This window comes from Eleutherodactylus coqui, chromosome 8 (assembly GCF_035609145.1).
Source record: "Eleutherodactylus coqui strain aEleCoq1 chromosome 8, aEleCoq1.hap1, whole genome shotgun sequence".
NCBI classification, from domain to species: domain Eukaryota; kingdom Metazoa; phylum Chordata; class Amphibia; order Anura; family Eleutherodactylidae; genus Eleutherodactylus; species Eleutherodactylus coqui.
Window position 1 is genome coordinate 84,513,625 of NC_089844.1, and position 17,215 is coordinate 84,530,839.

General features: G+C 45.4%; 1 protein-coding gene across 2 annotated transcripts in view; it reads left to right on the top strand.

Annotated features, from left to right (window-relative positions):
- Positions 1-1,570: 1,570 nt before the first annotated feature.
- IFIH1 (interferon induced with helicase C domain 1) overlaps positions 1,571-17,215 on the top strand; it is a 58,574-nt gene continuing 42,929 nt past the window's right edge. For both annotated transcript variants that reach the window (XM_066575933.1, XM_066575934.1), the window contains exons 1-3: positions 1,571-2,180; positions 11,235-11,394; positions 13,048-13,209. In XM_066575933.1, the coding sequence (XP_066432030.1) occupies positions 1,740-2,180; positions 11,235-11,394; positions 13,048-13,209 (763 nt within the window). In that variant the 5' untranslated portion in view covers positions 1,571-1,739. The remainder of the gene's footprint in view (positions 2,181-11,234; positions 11,395-13,047; positions 13,210-17,215) is intronic.

Sequence of the window (17,215 nt, forward strand, 5' to 3'; positions counted from 1 at the left end):
AGTAATAGCGTCCCCCACAGTGGCCTCAGTAGTAATGGTGTCCCCTACAGTGGCCTTAGTAGTAATAGCATCACCCACAGTGGCCTCAGTAGTAATAGCATCTCCCACAGTGGTCTCAGTAGTAATAGCGTCCCCCACAGTGGCCTCAGTAGTAATAGCGTCACCCACGGTGGCCTCAGTAGTAATAGTGACCCCCACAGTGGATTAACCCCCTAAGTAATATTAACTCCACAGTAATAGTATTAATACCCTCAGTAATATTAACCCCACAGAAATAATACTAACCCCCTCAGTGACACACGTGCCATAGGTTAGCCACCACAGAGACCCTCAGTCGAAGCCCTGACTGTCGCTCGCAGAGCCACAAGGGCTTCACGCGCGGAATACAGTTTGGGAACCACTGGTATAAAGTATATTAGAGCATTGTATAAAGTTATATTAGAGTATTGTATAAAGTCTATTAGAGCATTGTATAAGGGCTCCTGTGCACGCACAGATTTGCAGTGCGGAGTCCGGTGCGGGATTCCAAGCAAATCCAGCCCATAGCATGCATTGTAAAAATGCAATATCCTGCCCACGAGCGGAAATCAATTGCGATTTTCTGCTCACGGAGAAGAAATCAAAGCATGCTGCGATTTTGTGCTGGCTACACACGGTTGGCTTCCATTGAAGACAGTAGAAGCTGTCCGTCCCGCGGTCATTCTGCAATCATCATTGCGGAATCGCCGTAGGAGCCACGTCATCACCATAGTGACGGCGCTGCTTCCTCTGTACTGCACATATGTGCCGGAGCGCAGGCAGGCACATCCGCAGCACAGAGAAGAAGACGCCAGACACGTACGCTGGGGTCACCGGCTGGGAACCAGGTCGAACTCTGCTGCGGGATTCTGCATTTGTGGTTCGACCCGCCGTGGACAGGAGCCCTAAAGTATATTATAGCACTGTACAAAGTTATATTAGAGCATTGTATAAAGTTATAGAGCATTGTATAAAGTATATTGGAATATTGTATAGTTATACTAGAGCACTGTATAAAGTTATATTAGAGCATTGTATAAAGTATGGTAGAACATTGTGTAAAGTATATTAGAACATTGTATAAAGTATGGTAGAACATTGTGTAAAGTATATTAGAACATTGTATACAGTTATATTAGAGCATTGTATAAAGTATGGTAGAGCATTGTGTAAAGTATATTAGAATATTGTATAAAGTATATTAGAATATTGTATAAAGTATGGTAGAGCATTATATAAAGTATATTAGAGCATTGTATACAGTATATTACAGTATATCATTGTATAAAGTATATTAGAGCATTGTATACAGTATATTACAGTATATCATTGTATAAAGTATATTAGAGCATTGTATACAGTATATTACAGTATATCATTGTATAAAGTTATATTAGAACACTGTATAAAGTTATATAATAGTATTGTATAAAGTTTCATTTTCTGCACCGGTAATATTACGTTCAGGAATCACAACTGAAAGCCCTTTCTTCCCGACGCCCAGAGATACTTTGTTTCCTGCTTGTGACGCTGCAGTCAGTGAATCCCCATCTGGAAGCTCCGGCCGGACTGCTGCGAGCAGCAGAGAAACGAAACTGAAAATGTAGCTTCCTTCCGTGTATATAAGCTGGGGGCTGGGAGAGCAGGAACAGACGGCGACATTGTAGCGGCTGCTGAGCACGCAGAAGCCCCTGCAGTCCCTGAGCCACACACTAACAACCATGGAGCCAGACAGCAGCGAGGAGGCCAACCTGTTCATGATCGCCACCTTCAGGCCCCGGATCTGCCACAACCTGCAGGTGGCGCCAGTGCTGGACTACATGGTCGGGCTGGACAGAGAGTTTAAAGAAGTATTAAAAGCCAGAGCTGCTGTGGAGAACGAGCAGGCGGCCAGAATGCTGCTAGATCGCTTACTGCAAGGGCCCAGATGGCTTGGTTGGTTTGGAGAGTTTGTCACAGCTCTCCAGGAAGCAGCATGTACCCAGGCTGCACTGTATGTAGGGGTTGAAGACCTACCACCCACCCAGGTGGAAGCCAAGAATGACGACTGCGAGCGGCTGATTGAATTACTATTCCCAAAACTGATTGAATCCCTGGAACCCAAGGAGACAGTAGGAAAGTGCTATAGTAAAGAAATAATCAGCGAGGAGGACATGGACATTGTGAGTTTTTGTAACTTCTTTTCAAATGGGGAAAGGGGATTTCTGGGAATTCTATAATATATGCTAAGGAGTGATGGGGGGGGGGGGGGGTCTGACTCTCACCTGCGATAAAATAAATCTTGTTTAGAGATGAGCGAGTATACTCGCTAAAGGCAATTGCTCAAGCGAGCATTGCCCTTAGCGAGTACCTGCCCGCTCGAGACTGAAGGTTCGGGTGCCGGCGGTGGGCAGGGAGAGCGGGGAGGAACGGAGGGGAGATCTCTCTCTCTCCCTCTCCCCGCTCCCTCCTGCTGACAGCTGCTACTCACCGCTCGCCCGCCGCAGCGGCACCCAAACCTTCAGTCTTGAGCAGGCAGGTACTTGCTAAAGGCAATGCTCGCTCGAGCAATTGCCTTTAGCGAATATACTCGCTCATCTCTAATCTTGTTATTTATATAGCACCAACTTATTCCACAGCGCTTTCAGGTAATTTATTTCCCCCCCCCCCCACCAAGCTAAGTACCCCTTTTACCGCACTCGGAAGGATGGAAGGCTGAGTCAACCTTGAGCTGGCTACCTGAACCATGCGTGGTTTGAACTCGCAACCTTTAGGTCATGAACGAGAGCTTAGGACTGCATTGCTGCTGCATCAGCTGATTGAAGCACTTAGGCAAGCGCTGCAGTCTTTTCATTGTATACCAGGTACAGTATGAGGCCGGTCTCACACGGGCGGGATTGGATTCTGCATGCGAGATTCTGGCTCTGTTCCTGGCTGGTGACCCTGCGTACCTCTGCTTTTCTGTATTGCCGATGACTGGGCGCTTGCTGTCGGTCATGCACAGCACAGATTTTTTTATTTTTGTTTTTCCCACACCGTCGCAAGGTGATGATGCAGATGGGCTGATCGCTTCTATTGAAGCCATCTATGTGGATTCCACACAAAAATAAAACATGCGATTTATTTATTTATGTTTTTTTAATCCACTCACGGAAATCGCTATGTTCTAGTCTTTTAATGACGATTGCGAATTCCTCAATTTAAATCTGTTTGTGTAAAATCGGCCTAAGAATGAGCTGCAGAAAGACCATGCCACTGATGAAGAGGTGATGCGCTCTCCTAGGCACTACAGTGCCTATAGCCCCTTAAAGGGGTTGTCCCGCGCCGAAACGGTTTTTTTTTTTTTCAATAGCCCCCCCGTTCGGCGCGAGACAAACCCGATGCATGTGTTAAAAAAAAAACGGATAGTACTTACCCGAATCCCCGCGCTCCGGTGACTTCTTACTTACCTTGCGAAGATGGCCGCCGGGATCTTCTCCCTCGGTGGACCGCAGCTCTTCTGTGCGGTCCATTGCCGATTCCAGCCTCCTGATTGGCTGGAATCGGCACACGTGACGGGGCGGAGCTACGAGGAGCAGCTCTCCGGCACGAGCGGCCCCATTCAGAAGAAAGAAGACCGGACTGCGCAAGCGCGTCTTATCGGGCGATTAGACGCTGAAAATTAGACGGCACCATGGAGACGAGGACGCTAGCAACGGAACAGGTAAGTGAATAACTTCTGTATGGCTCATAATTAATGCACGATGATGTATATTACAAAGTGCATTAATATGGCCATACAGAAGTGTATAACCCCACTTGCTGCCGCGGGACAACCCCTTTAAGGACCAAGTGCAGTCAATAAACAGGGGTTGGTCCTGGGTTTTAATCCCAGCAGAAGTACAGCGTGGGATTAAAGCTTCTACTCTTGCAATCAAGCATGTCGGGTCCTCTGCTGTCAGACAGAGCCAAAGACCCTGACGAGATGGGAGAAGCAGTTTTTTACCTGCTGCTTTCTCCTTTCCAGACTACATAGTTCTCAATGAGCGCGATGTGCTAAAGAGTGAAAGCAGAAGTGTTAGTTTCACTATGCAACACGGCAATCTCATGACTGCTGGGTGCCACCAGCCACAGCAGAGCTGCAGGGTCCTAGCCAACCCTGATCAGCTCTGCCAGTGACTAATGTCACTACAGGGGAATGTTTTCCCTTGTAACTGGGGCTCCTATGGATGCCTCAGCTACAAGTGTAGGTTGTTTTTTTTTCCTTATGTGAATGACCTATGGGGGTCATTATTTCAATGTGAATGACCCCCATAGGTCTTATGACATCATGGGGGACATAGATGGTAAAAAAAAAAATTGTTAAAAAATAAGTTTCTAAAAATTACAGAATAAAATAAATAATATACATAAAAAAATAGCCCTATGTGTCATGGAAAAAAAAACATGGCAAAAATAATTTCAGTAGCTGAAGAAATAAAAAATAGGGCAGTAAAACCATCACATGGATAAAATCCCTAAGTGTCTGGTCCTCCTAGGACTAAAACACCCTGGTCCTTAATGGGTCATATAGCTGATTGGTAGGTATGTCAGGAATTGGAACCCACTGATCAGATGCTGATGACCTATCCTGAGGATTTTTAAAGGGGTCCGATATTTAAAGGGACGCTGTCTCCACCAAACAGCACCATAAACTAAGTGATGTTATGAGAAGTGACGGGGACCTGGGAGTTGGGACATTTTTCAGACTGTGATGCACTCTCCCATAGAAGTTTATAAAAATGTATTTAAAAAATACATCACCCCTGCTCCCCATCACCTCATCAAACAGCGCCATAACTTAGTTTACGGTGCTGTTTGGTAACCCCTTACCTTTAAGTGTCAACAAAAGACCTTTAGGGTATATTTAGACCAGAAATCTTCTGCACGTTGGAAGATGTGCAGAAATCACATTATTTTTAATGGGTGCATTTACATGTCCAAGATTTTTTTTCTCGCAACGCTGCAAGAAATATATCGCATATACATGTGAGTTTCATGATGCGATGGATGTGGTTTTCTCCTATAAGTAGTAATGGGCGATTTTCACACGTGTGGAAATTGCAAGTGCAGCTACGTTATTGTGATACGGTTTTCTCACAAACGCATCACACATGGAAAATGTGGGTTATTTAAATGCGATATTGGTCCAAGTTTATTCGACCAATAGTACATTCGCCATTGTAACCATGGGAACCATACATTTCAAAAAGGAAAAGCCGGAAGCGTTTTTTTATTTTAAATGTGAAAAACGTGTGCAAAGCAGATGAGGATTTGCCTATGTCAATCATTAAAACGCAGGCAGATCACACAAAAAAATCAATCGGGGCAGAAAAAAAATGCTCGCGTGCGTACAGCCTTAGGCCAGGCAGATTTTAATTGCGGAATCCATGATCGCAAAGAAGATCCACGGTCATTGAAAGGCGTGCATTTTTTATTTTTCTTTCACACTTGCTGATTCAAATTGCGTATTTTGCAAGCAGAAGCAAAATCGTAGCATGCTCTATATTAGCGTGGATTCTGCACGAAGTCAATGGATGCAAGTGTTCTGTGGCCCATATGCAATAACCTTACGTATAAGCAGCCGAAACGCTTGCAACTTCAGAGGAATGTAGATAGAAAAGCCTGCTGGAGCGGAGAGAGTTCCTTCTTCCGTGCGGACAATACGCTGCGCGAGAAAGAGAGAGTAACCGTCTTTAATCCGATAAGGACCAAGCGGCATAAATTGTGAACTTAAAATCCGCACCGTGAACGTGATCCGCAAATACAGATTTGTTACGGCTCAGTGCGACCAGGAAGTACCAACTCACAACACGTTCCGCAGCAGAACATCTGCAAACGCAGCTGCCTGTACAAAATCTGCACCAAAAACGAGGCGAATTCCGCAGAGCTTGTTAATCTACCGTTCTGCGGAAACGCAACATAAATTCCGCAGCAGATTTTCCGCAGCTCCAACATCCTGTGTGAAGGTACCCTTAAACTTCCATCGCTGGACTCGGCGTGTCGGCTCATTTGAGCCTGTGAGCTTAAAGGGCCGAAAGTAGCTGACAGATTCCTTTTAAGGCCGCCTGCACACAGGCGGATTTGCATTGCGGAATCTGGAGCGGGTGTCCGACTCCGGATTCCGCAGCAGATGCCGCCATAGCATGCTAAGGCAAAACACGATTTCCTCTACATGAGCAGAAATTGATTGCGATTTTTCCATTTGCAGAGGAGAAATCGCAGCATCACTGCGATTCTGGGCGGATTCCGCACGGACGGCTTCCATTGAAGTCAGTCGACATCGTCCGACCTGCAGCTCTTCCGCAATCATCATTGTTAAAGACTGTGGACAGATACGTGGGGGTCACCAGCTGGGGGATCCCACATACAGAATCCGACCCGTCCGTATGTAGGCGGCCTAAGAGTGGACTAGTAGAGGGAGGAAGTAACCAATGGTTTTCAATGGTTTCCTTAACATTTGCGATGTTTTCACTCATGCGATGTTGAGAGGAAAATAAATAAATCACAGCATGCCCTATCTTTCTGCGTTTTGCGTTTTTTTTCTTCCCATGTTTCCCTGCGGAGCCTCCTTTTTATTGCATCGCAAAGCACGAACTTGTGATTTTCGTGTGTGTTTTTAACATTAGAAAGTCCTATTGACTCTTGCACTAAATAATCGTGGCAAAATCGCATGAAGAAAAACGAACAAGACAATCGCAAGTGGCCGTGATATTTTTGTGAGAAAAAGCAGCGCTGACGCTCAAAAATTGTGGGAAAAACTTAATGATTTTGCCACGATATCACGATTGCCCATGTGAAACTAGCCTAAGTTGTGTTTTTTTGGGGGGGTGTACGATTAACTGCATTACCGACAATGCCCAGCAGATGTCGCTATTTGCAAATAGATTTGGCTTTCTGCAATTTTGCATTTGTAATTTGTATTAGCCTTTCAAGCCTGACATTAACCCATTGAAGGGGTTGTCCGGCCGTGACAAGTGCATTACTTTGTAATATAGCGTGTGCCTTGCAAATGAGCCATACAGAAGTTATATACTTACCTGAATGGGTGCACCCCTAACCCCCCCCCCCCCCCCCTCTTCATGCTTACCACTCCGTCGTCCCTGGTTACAACAAATTCTCCTCTTCTGGTCGTGGTAGCGTGTGTCGGCTTGTTGGCTCTCGTGAATGCGCGTCTAATTCTTTGCGCATGCGCAGTTCACTTCTTGCTCCGAAGTCCGCTCTGAGGGCGGACACCCACTGGCGTTTTTTTTCTCCACTGTGCTGCGAGAGCAAGTGAAAACTCTCGCCTCACAGTGCGAGAGGGGGGGAATAAGGGTGACGCCAAGATATTGCCAGTCCTTTCAATGGGGCCAGCGGCAGCAGCGCTAGCCCCGGTGAAAAGATATGGAGAATACCGCGGACTTCTGCCACAGCTGTAACAGCTATTACGACTGGAGCAACTATTGGGGGTTACGGTTACTACTGGGGCAGCTATCGGGGGTTACGGTTACTACTGGGGCAGCTATTGGGGGTCCCTATCACTGCTTAACTCACAGAAAAAGCAGCCAGATACACGATATATACTACAGGAAACCCTTGATCGCCATTTAACCTGGTAGCATGCAGCAAGCCAGACTGCAATATAGAGGAGCAAAAATGTTCATGTGCCGACTGATGGGCAGCCACTCTACTAAACCAAAGGTATTGGAGGGGTGACTGCTAACCCAGTCCACACAATATGAACCGATACCAAGATGACCGCCATAGATGGGTGCGCCACACATGCAGGGGTACAGCCCACACTGACTAAGCAGTGGATTACCCTGCATAAATAAGTGTGCCACACTGGCATGCCATCCTGGGCTCCTCCAGCATCTATAGCAAACCACCATCCACTTGGTCAGTGTGGGTTATACCCCTGTATGTGTGGCGCACCCATCTGTGGTGGTCATCTTGGTATCGGTTCATATTGTGCGGACTGGGTTTATTAGCAGTCTGCACAGAGCGACTGAGCACTGCGCTAGGGTCCCGGGGGGCTCTGTGAGGTATTAACTTTTTTTTTTTTTTTTTGCTACCACTGATAATGCTGCCTATTCATTGCAATGGGCGGGGCCAGGAGAGACTGATGAGTTCAATGGAGGTGGGCGGGCCAGGAGAGACTACCTAAGGAGTGCAATAGAGGTGGGCAGACCTAAGCAAGAGCTGTCCAGGGACAGGAGAGACTACTTTTTTGTGCAATGCATCCTGCTGTCTCCGGGAGCGCACAGGGCATTGTGGGATTGCAGCACAACGGCGCCATCTTTGAAAGCTTTCAACAGCAGATTACAAAGTAAGAAGCAGACATTACAGCTGATATGCCGGGCGCTTTGAGCCCCTGTATGCTGTGTGTTAGAACGTTTGGTGAAAGCAAAGCAATATTATTATAAAAAAGTGTCATCCTGCATGGCCGGACAACCCCTTTAAGGGCACGCCTATTTTGGCAATGAGAACGCAATGATTTGGGGGAATTTTCATTTCCACTTTTCAAAAGCCATAACCTTTTTTTTATTTTTCCGTGGATATAGCCACATGAGGGCTTGTTTTTTTGTGTGGCGAGTTTTTATTTGTGTTTGTTCTTAGAGCCGGGAGAGAAAATGCATCAATCCTGCCATGTGGTTTCTTTTTTTAACAGCGTTAACCATGCAGCATAAATGACATGATACAATTTTTTTTTTCTGCAGGTTGGTATGATTATGACCAAAAATACTATATTTTCCCCACGTTTGCACAAAATGTTTTGGAAATTTTTGCTATTTTTACATTGCTCTAAGTCCCATACCTTTTTTTTAAAAATTTTTCCGTGTGTGTGTGTGGTTTTTTTTTTTTGTTTTTTTTTTTTGCTTAATGAGCTGTAGTTTTTATTTGTACCATTTTTGGGAGGCAAAATAAACAAAACAAGCAGTTTGCCTCGTTTTTTTTTTTAGGGATTTTTGTCGTGCAGGATAAATGGTGTGTTCAATTTATTGCACAGGTCATTACGGACACGATGATACTAAGGGCTTATTTACACAAGCATATATCGGCTGGCGTTTTCATGCCCGGCCAATATACACTTCTATCTGAGCAGTTCACCCTTCCCTCCCCCTCACCGACTCTGTGTCTCTCCTCCACTCCGGTATTTGCAATGGGAGGAGACGGGACAGGGGTGGAGCTAAACTCCTCTTCCCCACCCACTCGCATTGCTGGCTGCGGACAAGGGGAGGGGGTGGGAGCTTAGCTCCGCCCCTGTCCTGCCCCCTCTCCTGATAACGCATATACGCTTGTGTAAATAAGCCCTAAATATGTAGAGTGTTTTGTTTTGTTACACTTTTTATATCTCTATAGGGGTCTTTAACCATAACAGCCATGATCATGCATTGCAAGACTTTCAGGAGTTTCAGCGGATGCATTCAGGAAAGCCAGCCCCTGAGATGTCAGGTGGCCATCCTGGAAGGAGCGGGCAATTGTTGGGACTAGAAGCCAGGAGCTCCTGTGTTCCAGGTGGCAGCACTACCTGTCCAGCCTTTTGGACAGCTCCCCTGCTGAATCATAGCCTAGTCCTTGCTCCTATGATTCCAGTTCCTGATTTGCTTCGCCGTTCTCCCTTGATTGGACTTCCTATATACACCTGTCCTGTCCCTCACTCCTTGTGTGATTTATTGTGCTCCCAACCAATAGTCAAGCTTCACCTCCTGCCTGCTCCTTTGTACCATAACAGATATTACCCGTTACCGACCTCTGGCTTCCGCTGACTACGCTTTCTATCCACTTGGGTTACAACAAAAGGCTCAGAACCCACACCAGACCCTTTACAGTAACACAGGTTTCACATCTGTGCTGGAACCATTACAGATCCAACTCAAAATACTGGGAGACAAGCGCTACATGTGGCGCTCTCCACAAATGGAAATCGCAATCGCTGTCCGCTCATGTGAGCGGACATGGCGAATGTTCTATCTTCTAAATGCATGCGGAATACCGCGGATAGTCCATGCAGGTGACGATCGCAGATTCCGCAATGCAAATCTAGTCATGTGAGAGCGGATTAACAATCATGTGCCCTTGTACAAGCATTTTTATTGCTCTAGTGCGGTGGTGGGGAACCTATGGCACTCGTGCCATAGGCAGCATGCAGAGCCCTCCCTGCCGGCACGCGCCGCCGTCGGGCATGTGCCACGGCTCCCCTGCCAGTATTCACTCAGCTGCGCCGCTAGCTGCTCTGATCCTGGCGCACACTGTGACGTCAGTGTGCAGCCAGGATCCTCCCCCCCCCCCCCCCCCATCCCCTGACGTCTCCTCCATGGTTCCGCGAGAGCAGGGGGAGGAGCTGTCCAGCAGCAAACTGATGTCACAGTGTGCACCTGGGATCAGCGCTGCTAGCAGCACCGAGCAGAGGTGCAGCGGCACTTCCACGAGGAAGAGGGGGTAAGTATATGGGTCTCAGAGGGGCACTATTGCTTCTGGGGCTCCTGCGGAATGGCACTGTTACTACTGGGGGCCGCTGTGGGGTGTCACTGTTACTACTGGGGGCTGCTGTGGGATTTCACTATTACTGCAGTGGGATGCCACTGTTAGCGCTGGGGCCGCAGTGGGATGCCACCATTAGCACTGGGGCCACTGTGGGGGGGTCACTGTTACCGCTGGGGTATGTTTACATGTGGTGGAAATGCTGTATATATCAATCTGCTCAGCCTCTTCTACTCCTATAGCAAACTGCCTGCAGAAAGGACCGCACAATCATCACGTCAGGTTCCCTTTAATGGTGGTTTCACATGGTCGAGAAAACCACAAGATTTTCGCCTGATGCGAGAGCCTGTAAAAAAAAGCAGATTATGAAACCAATGATTTTCAATGGTTTCCTTCCCATTGGAGATGGGGGCTGATGTGCAACAGAATGTCCGCAGCAGAAAGCCTGCCTCAAAACCCACACCATTGGGTGCAGGTTTTATCGTGTATTCCTGTGTCAATTTCCGCACGGGTTTTCTTCAGATTATTTCCATAACTTGTGGATAAGATTTTCAGAGTCTCATCCGCTTTGCTGCTACTGTAAATCTAGCGCAATTTCTGTGCAGAAAGTCCGCATGGAAATTTGGCAGCAAATTCATCCCGTGTGAACCCAGCCTAAAGGTTCTCTGTAACCCCAGCCATTGGCTAAAATAGATAGATGAAGAAAGTTCTTGTGTTCTCTGGGATTGAAATATTTCTGTAATTTATTGCAGATAAACCAAAAACAAAGCAAATATGAAGCCAATCGGGAACTTCTGCACAGGATGACCAAGAAGAAGGATTGGTTTAAGCTTTTTGTGGAAGTGCTCCATGAGATGGAAAGTGAGGAGCTTCTGAAGGAACTAACGGGAATGACGTATGAAGAATATATGGGTAACAGGATTTTGTGCTGTTTTTCTCACCTCCATCAATCTATAACCATTTCAGAATACAATAAGCCACATCCGCTATTGACCATCATCCTGAGCAGAAACACCCTTAGGGTAGGTCCACACGGGCGAGATAGTTGCACGATTTTTGCCTGCTGCGATAGTCAGTAAAAAAGCAGAATATGATTTACAATGGTTTACTCCCCATCTGCGATGTTTTCACTGATGCGATGTTGAAGACGATAACATTACAAAGTTCTATTGACTCTTGCAATACAAAATCACGCAATTTTCTTGCAGGTGACAGAAATGCATTGCGAGTTTGTTCTCCAAAAAAAGCATAGCTGATGCTCACAAATCGCAGCAAAATCGCAAGCGCCCGCGTGGAATTACCCTTAGCATATGTTCCATTGAGGCATTTTGCCGCAGACTTGACATGGAATCCACACCGACTCCAGGGCAAATCCGCATGCTATTACTTTTAATGGGAATCCACACTGTAATCTATACAGCATGGATTTTTTTTTCCCAAACGCAGAAGAAAAAAGTGAAAAAGGTGACCTGTCACTTCTTGGCATGGATTATATGCCGTATCTGCACGGAATCGTTTCTGATGCAGATTTGCCCGTTGAAAAGGGCCCCAAATCGCGCTCACCAACTTGCATTTTCAGGCGATGCAAGGCATTTTTCGGGCATCGCTGAGCTACATGATCGGCTGTCAGATATGCGCAGTACAGATTTTTTCTTTTTAAACTCATGCCGATTGAGAAAGAGCTGTGGTTTCCGCTTACATGCAGGAAGAATTACTTTTCCATAGCATGCTATGGGTGGTATTTGCTGCAGAATCCACAGGCGGGCGGCCGCTCCAGATTCTGCAATGTAAATCCGTCCGTGTGCAGCCGGCCTAACCCTTGTACTTGAAGAGTTGAATTCCACACAATCATGAATTTGGGATGCCATGTCCCCCAGTTGCATTGAGTGACAATCAAGCATGTCCACTGCCAATCTTTTCACCTCTATGATGGCCAAGCACTGTACTCGGCAGTCCTAGAGAGTGGAATGGAGCATCAGTGGACATGCATGACTGCCGTTCTATGCAACTGGGGACAGTTTAATAATTTAGGTGGGTGTTTTTTTTAGTAGATGCTGAGAGATAGGAAAAACTATGTAAGATGCCATACTTGCAATAAATGGAAATCTGTGTATAGGAAATTACCAATTCTTCCAATAAATTTATGATGCATGACGTATGGTGCAGGATGTTTCCACCTAGGGTTGCCTTCCATGAATTCGGCTTCTAAACTTAGTTCTATAAATGGCTTGATAACTAGTAAGGTAAATAGATACTGCACAAATACTGTATCTGAATATTGGGGAAATACATGCAGGACGGATGTGACGGTGCATAAGATTGCCACCAGCTGGTACTTACACCGTGGCCGTAAAACATTGTTATTGGCAATAGCCAATGCTGGTAATTCTGTCTAATAGCCAAGGTACCTCCTGTTCGGATTGTCCTCTTCCCTCTCCTAGTGAAAGGGAAGATCAGGAGAGATAGCTGTTGGGCTGACTAGTATCTCATACGCATGGCTAGTTTCATATGTGACTTGATCTGATTGTCTACAAGCCCTTAATAGATATATTGTGTCCTTAACAGCTGGGCTTCAGGAAATGGAAGTTACCCTTGCAAATCAGAAAAGCAAGTGTCCGGATGACTGTGTCAGTTCTGAATTGACAGACCCGCAGAGCGAAAGCCGCAATGTGACAAGCGAGAGCCGCGTGTTTGAAACATCACACTCTGAATGTCCTAATCAGTCAGGTAAGTCGTGTCCACCACTACACTTTTATTGTTCTACTAAAGGCTCATGTGCACGGGCGGTTTTTTTCACCGCGTAATATGCGTGCATTGACCGGTCGCGTGATACATGGTGAATGGAGTCAATGAAGTAAATAGACTTTCGTTGATTCATGCACATGAGCATGTACACGGTCCTGTTGTATCTTGTCTCCACCGGAACTAGGGGCAGAGACAAGGGTTGGGCTGGCTTAGTGACCGGCAAGGGAAAAGTGACGCTCCCAGCGGTGTATTGGCAGCTGGTTGTGTGTAATCTGGTCCAGGAGAACAGCTGTCGGCATGTAATGTCCCTGCTGGCTTACCCCAGCACAGCGCCAGAGGTACAACAGCACATGAAAGAGTGGCTGGGTAAGTGACAGAAGGCGCAAAGGGAAATTATGGTAGTACGACGAGACGGTGACATTTACAGGAGCCGGGAGGGGAGGGTTTGCCACACCAATAGCGGGGACAGTTACAGAAGCTGGAAAGGGGGACCTTATGCTGCACCGCCAGGGTAATTTACAGGGGTCTCACCACTGTTGATTGTACAGCCGGCCGAGGAGGCAAGCTAACATACCAAACAGGGCAGACAAGAGGGTGGCCAATCACTGGTTGTGGGCACACCCTTTACCTCCCACAGCACTACTCCAGCTAAACCACTTATTTTTGTGGTGGAGACAAGATACAACAGTACGCATAGATACATGCAAGAAATAGTTCGCAGCATGCTCTATTTCTTGGCGTACCACGCAACGTGAGCCCTATACTTTTGTATGGGTAGTGTATGCAAATGCTGTCCATACACAATACATTGCATATGAGCGACAATTTGTATGCAAGCCCGCTATTAAACAGAGCGCGAAATAAAAAAACAAAAACGGTCACACTTCGTATAACCATGTGCATTAGATATATGGGCATGCGCAGTACACTCGCTGTCAAAACGCAGTCTCTGTCAGCAGAGTCGGCATCACAAACACTGGTAGAATACTGCGGGAACACCCACACCATTTTACTGATCCGCCCATGAAGATGAGCCCTAATGATCATGGGCACTTGTACAAACAGTTGTGCTCTAGTGCATCTAAAATACAAAATGAAAATATTCTACAAATGGTCTTGATTACAAATGTCCTACAGTTTTGTGTGTACAGCCCCGGTGCACAGAGTAGACTGAGGGAGAAAAAGGGAAGAGGGAGGCAGACAGAAAGAAGAAACTCATGTGTCTTCATGGCCTTATTTCCTCCTGTAACATATATAAAGATTTCCATCATGTCCCCCTCTCCCTTCTCTCCTCCTGTAACATATATAAAGGTTTCCATCATGTTCTCCTCTCCCTTCTCTCCTCCTGTAACATATATAAAGGTTTCCATCATGTCCCCCCTTTCTCTCCTCCTGTAACATATATGAAAGTTTCCATCGTGACCCCTCTCTATTTTTCTCCTCCTATAACATTTCCACTTCTTTATCAGATGGCCAAGCTCTCAAAAAAGTAGAACATAGTGATCATGGGAGATTTTAACTTCCCAGACATTTGTTGGGAATCTCTCTCAGGCAAAGGTAATGAGTCCAATAAATTTTTGCAAAATTCTTCCAAAAGGTAGAAGAGAAAACAAGGGGATCTGCTATCTTGGACCTAATTATTACCAACCGGGAGGAAATGGTTGAGGAAGTAAGGGTGGCTGGGACCTTGGGAGGCAGTGATCATGCTATCCTTCAATTCTGCATAAAAAGGGGAGGAAGGCCTGAGAAAACTCAGACCTCAAGGTTGGATTTCAGAAAGGCAGATTTTAATGAACTCAGAAAGAGGTTTGGAAGAATCCAATGGCTGGATGTTCTCAAGGACAGAAATGTCCAAGAAGGTTGGGAAATATTGCGAAATGAGTTTCTCCAAGCACAATCATTAACAATCCCTAAAAGAAGGAAGAATGGGAAGCATTTAAAGAGTCCAGGATGTATGAACACTGAACTTCTAAAAAGGAAGAAAATGTCTGTCAAATGGAAAGAAGGGGGAATATCTAAAGAAGAATATAATGTGGTTTGCAGAAACTGTAGGGCAAGTGTCAGAAAAGATAAAGCTAATGAATGGAGGCTTGCAACAGAGGCCAAAGCAATAAAAAAGGATTTGGAGGTATGTCAAAAGCAAAAAAAAGGTCAAAAGATATTATTGGATTCTTACAAGATGAAAATGGTGAATTGGTTAAGAATGATGTCGAAGACCGAACTTTTAAATTCCTATTTTGTATCTGTTTTCTCTCAGAAAGTAGATAGAACATCAACTGATCTTCCTTATGCTATTGGGGGAATAAAATAATGCAGGCTATCTGTAAGCAGAGAGATGGTGAGGGAACACTTAGATAATTTAAGTAAATTCAAGTTTCAAGGTGCAGATGAATTACATCCTAGGATAGTGAAGCAGCAGAGGTAATTGCTGAAACCTTTGCCATAATCTTTGAAAATTCCCAGAGAACAGGGTAAGTACTAGAAGATTGGAAAAAGGCAAGTGTCTGAATCTTCAAAAAAGGGAAAAAGATGGATCCAGGAAACTACAGGTCTGTGAGCCTGACTTCTATACCCGGAAAGATCTTTGAGCAAATTGTTAAAAAGCATGTATGCAAGTACTTGGATAAGAATGGAGTAATTAACCATGGCCAGCATGGGTTTGTAACAAACAAATCATGTCAGACGAATCTAATTTCCTTCTATGACAGAATCACCGACTGCGTTGATCAAGAAAATGCGGTAAACATAGTACATATTGACTTTATTAAAGCATTTGACAAAGTATCTCATACCATACTTATTGAAAAAGGATGGTATGAGGTAGGTGGATTCACAATTGGCTGACTTATTGTACTCAAAGAGTGGTCATAAATAGCTGCACATCCAAGTGGAAGCATGTATCCAGTGGCGTAAAGCTAGGAAGGATAGCTAACACTAGAGAAGAGAAAGAGAGGATTAAAAAAAAATGGAAAAGCTTGAACAGTGAGCAGCGATTAACAGAATGGTATTTAACAAGAAGAAATGCATCCTACATCTGAAGTCGTACATCTGGGCAAGAAAAATGAAAAAAGCACATACAGAATGGGAGTAATTGGGTTAAGCAGCAGCACATGTGGAAAAGAATTGGGTATACTAATAGATCATAGACTGAACATGAGTCAGCAATGTGACGCAGCAGCCAAAAAGGCAAACACAATTCTGGGATGTATTAAGAGAAGCATAGAATCTAGATCACGTGAGGTAATTATCCCCCTCTACTCTTCTTTAGTCAGACCTCATCGGGAATACTGTGTCCAGTTCTGGGCACCCCACTTTAAAAAAGACAAACTGGAGCAAGTTAAGAGAAGAGTTACCAGGATGCTGAGCAATCTGCAAATCATGTCCTATGAGGAACGGTTAAAGGATCTGGGAATGTTTGGCTTGCAGGAGAGTGGGCTGAGGGGATACTTAATAACTGTCTACAAATATCTGAAGGGTTGTCACAGTGCAGAGGATAAAGGCTTGATAAAGGCTAATGTTTAGCTGAAACGCCTTGCACGCTTTGAATAAACAACCCTTCCTCGTCACCATCTGGACAAGACTCCATTTCTACGAGCTGACTAGGATTTCCAGGGCGTGTCATTTCTACTGACACCCCTGCTAAGTAAGTCCTTCTTTCCATTTTACTTTGCCTATCCAGTTACTGGAGCACTGGGTTTTTTTTTTTAAAGTTTAATATATACTTCTTCTTGCTGCCTCTGGTATAATTTTTACCTAGAGTTACCCTGCGATGCTCTCCCTCATTGGGATGTCATTCTGACCAGTAATCAGGACCTATTGATGACATCATATAACCAACTGTGGGTATTATCTGCCTCCCAGGACCATTAGACGAACCATGACCTTCCATAGGGTCCGGTTACGTCTGAGTTCTATTGGACTTCTTTTTCCTCTTCTCTCTTTTTTTCGTCATTTTCTCCACCTCATATTGGAGTGCTAATCTCATCTT